This window comes from Nematolebias whitei, chromosome 14, assembly GCF_014905685.2.
Source record: "Nematolebias whitei isolate Nwh7 chromosome 14, NemWhi1, whole genome shotgun sequence".
Classification (NCBI taxonomy): Eukaryota; Metazoa; Chordata; class Actinopteri; order Cyprinodontiformes; family Rivulidae; genus Nematolebias; species Nematolebias whitei.
This window is the reverse complement of record NC_056511.1, coordinates 4,028,048-4,034,949: the sequence shown is the minus strand read 5'-3', so window position 1 is coordinate 4,034,949 and position 6,902 is coordinate 4,028,048. Positions and strand designations below refer to the sequence as shown.

Sequence of the window (6,902 nt, the reverse complement as noted above, 5' to 3'; positions counted from 1 at the left end):
TTGTTTAAAATATCAAAATATTTATATTAAAATCATTTGTTTAAAATATCAAAATATTTATATTAAAATAATTTGTTTAAAATATCAAAATATTTGTATTAAAATAATTTGTTTAAAATATCAAAATATTTTAAACAAATGATTTTAGTCTGAGTTCTAAACGAGAGCAGAAACAAAAATGAAGCTTTTAGAGAAAGTTTGGTCCAAGACGTCTGAAAACTGAAACATTATGTGACTCAGGCTGACACCTGGAGGACCGGAGCAGCTGCTGCACACCGGCTCCAGCTGTGGGCCACATGTGATCCAGGTGTGATCCAGGTGTGATCCAGTTGAGGTCCACCATCCATCAGTTCTGTACTGAGATCGATCAGAATGAGTTTAATTAAACTGAAAAAAATTGTTTTAAAAATATCAAAACAACAAACATGTTAAATGATCAATCATCCATCATTCATCCATAATTCATCCATCATTCATCCATCAATCATTCATCCATCATTCATCCATCAATCATTCATCCATCCATCCTTTTGGATAAAAATAACTTCTTATTATCTTACTTACTTGGGAGCCAATTTATTTTATTATTTGTTAGTGATAAACATCCAAAAACTTTTACAAAAATTCCCTTGACACATCCATCCATCCATCCGTCCGTCCGTCCGTCCATCCGTCCGTCCGTCCATCCATCCATTCATCCATCCATCCGTCCGTCCATCCGTCCATCCATCCGTCCGTCCATCCATCCATCCGTCCTTCCGTCCATCCATCCATCCATCCATCCATCCGTCCGTCCATCCGTCCATCCATCCGTCCGTCCATCCATCCGTCCATCCATCCATCCATCCATCCATCCATCCGTCCGTCCGTCCGTCCGTCCGTCCGTCCGTCCGTCCATCCAGTAAGAAAAAAGACAAAGTTTCAATTACATTTGATTTATTTAAAATATGTATGTTCATTTTAAACTTTGCTGAAGTCAAACTGAGGTTAAATGTTTTACAAACTAAATACAGTTGATTTTCTGGCATAATTTACAGATTTTGCAAAGTTTTTTTAGTTCAAGTCTCTTGTTTTAAGTGTTTAGCCTCAAAAGTGATAAATAAAGTTAGTAAAATCTGAGTTTCACATGTTTTCTATTTCCCTTTTGGCTGTCTATGTTAGTTTGTTTGCTTTTTTATGTCTATGTCTATGTTTTATATTTTTGCTAGTTTTCGGTGTAACTGGGACCTTGAGTACACAATTTCGTTCCACCTCATGTACCACATATGATGCGAATGACAATAAAGAAACTTGAACTTGAATATTTAAAGATACAACAATTATTAATTTTTGTTTGTGCCTTAAACCTTTAACTTACAAATAAAGGTAACTTTTAATTTCGTTGCCAAGTTTTATTTTTGTTTTCGATTAATTATTGTTTTTTTCATGTTCTTTGCACGCAGTATTTTAATATTTCGCCTGGAAACAGTGAATATAATGTGAGAAAGGGGGCGGGGTTTACAACCTCACGTGACATAGTCTCCAGCACGTGTGCTTCCTGTTTGCAGCTGCACGTTGTCTGTTCTGTGTAGCACGCGAGTAATCTGTAGAAAGAATAAAAACGTTTTAAAATGCCGAAAACCAAGCAGGCCAAAAATAGAAATAAGTTCAACTACACCAAGGACCGGAAGAAGCTGAAGAGAAGTTTCATAAAGAAAAGCAAGCCCAGGATCGAAGAGTGAGTTTGACCGGAGCGGCTCGTTAGCATGTTTGGCTCTTAGCCTGCCGTTAGCCTAACAAGAGGCTGACACCAGCTGTGAGCAGGTTAACTAACAAGCTAATCAGACTGGTACTCTTTTTTTATTTTTATTTTCTAATAAAATAATATATATATATACGCACAAGACAGACGTGTTTTGTAGAAACTAATGCGCATGCGTAAAGACATTCGTTGCTACTTCCGGTACGGTAGACGTTGTTAAAAGTGAACGCAAAGATGAAAAGTTTCGTTGGATTAGGAGGTTATAGTCGGTGGTAGATACAAAATATAAACGAGGAAACTAGTTCAATTAGTTGTCGTTGGAAATGGAAGTAGATAAAATGAAATTAATCGAACACGTCTTGTTTTTGCGCATGCGCAACTGTAACCGTGGGATATCCATTAGACTAGCTTAGCTAACAGGCTAATGCCAGACCAGGCGCTTTATTTAGATTTCATATCGTTTTTAGAGTTTATTTCAAACCCATGAGCTCAGAAAACTTTTAGGTTTCGTTTAGTTTTAAGAGTTTATTGTTAACGCATTTTAATTTGGAAACAGATTTCTGCCAGTTCTGTTTTTACTCGTGTTCTTCTGTGTTATGCATTTTGTTGTTGTTCTTTTAGTTTTCCATTTCTTCTAAATTTATTAGTATTAACTTTAAAAGTGTAGAAATATACATTGGACATGTTAAAGCCGTGTACAATAAATTGCAAGGATACAAAACAACAAAAAAAAACAAAAACAAATTGAATTAAAGGAGCTGGCATCAATCCCCAAACTACAAATATGCAAAGATGTAAAAGGAAAAAAACTACAAAAAGATGAATTACTGGTGAAAAGTCTGAAAACAGTCGGTAGTGACGAAAATCAGAAAATTCAAACCACAGCAAATATGAATAAACAAGTTTTTACAAGTGGGACAGCTAAAAAAGCTCAATAATCACAAGTCGGCATTAAATAAAAATTACTGTGAAGAATCGTTTCAAGAATAAAATCTAAACACAAAGTCTGAGGTGAAGCTGAAGCTCTAGTGTTGAACATAAACCACTTTTATTACCATTCAGTTCCTGCTGTGCTGCGTTCAGGTGCAGCGGAGTAAACTCAGGTGTGTTTGTCTCGTTTCTTCGTCTCAGCTCGCAGATCAGGCATGCCTGGGACGACAACAAGTCCGTGGCCAAGAACCTGCAGGAGATGGGTCTGTCCTTTGACCCGAACCGGTCGGTGCCGATACAGGAGACGGTGAGCCATGTCCGATCCAGGAATTACCCTCGCCCCAAACACAGCAGAGTGTCACGCTGCAGAATATCTGAAAGGTTCTGGAGGTTCTGTTTGGACCCAGCAGTTCATGTTTGATCCAGAAGGAGGCGTCGGAGTCAAACTGCATCTTATCAAATGTCATTGATCTGATTAACTTTGTATTATTTTACTTCTTTATTAACGTCTCTGCTGTGGGTTGAAGTTGTTTATGTTGTTTAATTTTACTAACAACAAATCATAATTCTGAGCAGTGCCCCTTTTTGTTGACCTGTTGTTGTTGTTGTTTACCTGCAGCTTCTGGGAGAAAACAAAGACGTCAAAGCACCTGAACACATCGTCACCAAACCCTACGTTCTCAAAAGTGAGTTGATGTAAACATTTATAAATAATAATCTGTGTTAAATTAATAAATTATACTTGAAATGTTTTAATAAATATAATTATCTTAATAAGGTTTATTGAAATAGATCAAGTTGTTTTATGAACAGAAGCGCTTATTAATGAGAGTAAAGTTTTTAAGTCTCGCTCATTAAAGTTGACCTGGTAAAATGTAAATAAAATCAGCGGATTCTGAAACGTTATTTTATTAAAGTCAGAGTTAAAACGTAAAAGATTGAAGCTTGTCGTTTTGGTGAAAAGCTGTAAAACATCTCCTCGTTTAAATAAATTCAAATGAACCGTCGGTTCAAAGTAAAACCAGGTTTGTGTGATTGTGAGCAGAACTGCAGGAGGAGGCCAGTCGGCCGCAGAAGGACACCAAGACGCTGTCCTCAGACCTGATCGAGTTCGTCCAGCACATGGTCCGAGAACACAAGGACGACTTCAAGGTACCGCCCGGCGTTCGGCTCTTAACGCTGCACGTTTCAGAACCTCGAGTTGTAAACGGCTCTTTGATTTACACGTCTCTGAACTTTATGGTCACGTTCTGTCAGGAGTTTTAAAATAAGCCGTTTTTTTTTAATTTATGTATTTTATTTGTTTCTGGAGCTCAAAGTCCCAACAGGAGTCTGAGGGCGCTGAACAGAAACATGCACTAAAAGTCCGTCACGTTCTCCGTCTAACGAAGCAGCAGATTGAAAATGCTGGAGCAGCAGCACAAATGAAGAAGCAACAGTTTGGTGAAGTTACGTCACCAAATATTAAATGTTAGTCACTGACGGGGATATGTCCCGAGTTGCAGCACACGTCTGAATCCATGTACCAGGAAGTAAAAACTGAACTCGTGTCTCGTACTCGTCTTTTGATGTTGAACCCAAAAGTCTTCAGTGAACAAAAACAAAATAATTAATTTGCTGTCCCAGAACTTCTGGACGGGCCGCAGCTGTCGACCTTAAATCAGGAGGAATGAGTTCTCAGTGGGCGAGCGGCGGGCCGTGTGACACTGTTCACGTTGCTTCATCGCCCACGTCGGAACCGCCTCTGCAGCGAGCTGAAGGTAGGCAGGTTTGGACCGGTGCTGAAATGATTCTCATCGGTTTTAGACCTGGATGTTCAGAACCGAAGCCTCAGGAGTTTCTGTCAGAACTCCTGCAGGGTCCGAAGGCAGCTCAGGATTTACAGAAACAAATTTAAGAAGGTTCCAGACGCCCACATTCCTCTTAGGAGGAAGATTTGATCTAACTTTACCCATAATTCACCTCTTCCCAGCTGTCAGCACGGTGGTGCAGAGCTGATGGTTCGGGCTCCTGTCAGTCACAGAGTGGACCAGAACTCACCTGTACACCAAAGGGTTCTGGAGTCAAATGTGGGTCACCGAGCTACATCTCAAAGTGTGAAATACCTAAAAAAAATAAAAAGTAAACCGTTTTAACTTTTAAATCCGAGTTCCTCCTCAGTCCTGGTCCTGAACGCTGCCTTCAAGGACGTGGGAAAATAAAGGGTCGGTGTTGTGCTTTTCAACATTTTTGTTTCATCTTGATCGTTTTCTGCAGAGAACTGTTTCATCCGCTTCGTATTTTCCTCCCGAGCGTCTTCAGGTCCGTTCTTTGAGTTCTGTTACGACCATTTCAGTTCCAGAACCGACTTCAGAGCTCAGAAAACGAACTGAATCAAACGAGTCGTCGTAAACGAGTCGTCGTAAACGAGTCGTCGTAAACGAGTCGTGACTCAGAGTCGCTCTATAAGACTTTGTTCTGAAGAGCAGAACCAATCCGCTGCTGCTGTAGTTTTTTTTTTTTTACCGGGTTGACGTCCCGTCCTGATCTTGTCCCCGCAGGCGATGGCCCAAGATGAGAAGAACTACTACCAGGACACGCCCAAACAGATCCGCAGGAAACTCCGGGAGTACCAGCGCTGCCACCCGCAGCAGTACGAGGCCTTCATGAGCTCGCTTGCAGCTCCAGAACCCACGGTTCAGTAGGACGGGACCCTCGGTCCGTGCTGGATATCATGAGAAGTTCTGGACTTTAGAGGTGCAATTTCTGGACGACGGAGAAAATCCTCATTATTTCTGGACCGTAAAGCTGAGGGACAGCAGCATTTCTGTGTCCAGTTCTGGAGTTCTGTCCTTCCTGTCAAAAACTTGTATTTGGACCTTCACATCCAAATGTCTGATCCAGTTCTGGTGATCTGGTTCTGGTCGTACTGTTAGTGGATTTAGTCAGATGTCCTCTTTCCCCTCCAGGTGTGGAAAGGTTTCGTTGTCCAGGTGGACGTTGAGGACGACCTGCGGTGCCCCGAACTATTACGAGAATTATTTGGTTTTAATAAAGTTCATCAGGATTCAGGTCGGCTGCTCACTTTTTGTCTTCAGTTGATGTTTGAAAGTTTTTAAAATAACTTTTGTAAAAAGATCAAAGATGAAAACACAAACGTGACTTGGAAACCGAGTCGGGCTCTAAAACGATTCATCTTTGATCGTGTGACGTATTGATCGTATTTCAGGTCTCTCTTGTAAATGAGTCCGAGGCTCAATGGGACAAACCTGTATAAATAAAGGTTGAATGAAAAATTACCTGTTTTTCTGCCTGATTTGAACATTTTATTTTTTCAGCTGATTAGATTGAAACATTTTAAACTTTTTTTTATATAAAAAAATTGTGAAAGTGGAAACCGAATTACTTTGTTCGAAACCATTTGCTCTCAAACCTAGCTTTAGCTTACAATTCTTAACGTTTACAGGAAAACTTGTAACTTTTGTAGCAGTAAGTTAGCTCTCAATTAACTGCAAGTTAGCTCTCAAATAGCTGTAAGTTAGCTCTCAATTAGCTGTAAGTCAGCTCTCAATTATCTGTAAGTTAGCTCTCAATTAGCTGTAAGTTAGCTCTCAATTAGCTGTAAGTTAGCTCTCAATTAAGCTGTAAGTTAGCTCTCAATTAAGCTGTAATTTAACACTCAATTAGCTGTAAGTTAGCTCTCCATTAGCTCTAAGTTAGCTCTCAATTAAGCTGTAAGTTAGCTCTCCATTAGCTCTAAGTTAGCTCTCAATTAAGCTGTAAGTTAGCTCTCAATTAAGCTCTAAGTTAGCTCTCCATTAGCTGTAAGTTAGCTCTCCATTAGCTGTAAGTTAGCTCTCCATTAGCTGTAAGTTAGCTCTCCATTAGCTGTAAGTTAGCTCTCAATTAGCTGTAAGTTAGCTCTCAATTAAGCTGTAAGTTAGCTCTCAATTAAGCTGTAAGTTGGCTCTCCATTAGCTCTAAGTTAGTTCTCAATTAAGCTGTAAGTTGGCTCTCCATTAGCTCTAAGTTGGCTCTCAATTAAGCTGTAAGTTAGCTCTCAATGAAGCTCTAAGTTAGCTCTCAATGAAGCTCTAAGTTAGCTCTCAATGAAGCTCTAAGTTAGCTCTCAATTAAGCTGTAAGTTAGCTCTCAATTAAGCTGTAAGTTAGCTCTCAATGAAGCTCTAAGTTAGCTCTCAATTAAGCTGTAAGTTAGCTCTCCATTAGCTGTAAGTTAGCTCTCCATTAGC

At 39.7% G+C, this 6,902-nt stretch overlaps 1 protein-coding gene across 1 annotated transcript; it reads left to right on the top strand.

Annotated features, from left to right (window-relative positions):
• Positions 1-1,507: 1,507 nt before the first annotated feature.
• On the top strand, positions 1,508-5,858 carry nop16 (NOP16 nucleolar protein homolog (yeast)). The gene is made up of 5 exons (XM_037687793.1): positions 1,508-1,717; positions 2,873-2,978; positions 3,291-3,357; positions 3,717-3,823; positions 5,212-5,858. Exons 1-5 carry the CDS (start codon positions 1,611-1,613, stop codon positions 5,353-5,355), a joined length of 531 nt encoding a protein of 176 aa, XP_037543721.1. The 5' UTR covers positions 1,508-1,610; the 3' UTR covers positions 5,356-5,858.
• Positions 5,859-6,902: the final 1,044 nt, after the last annotated feature.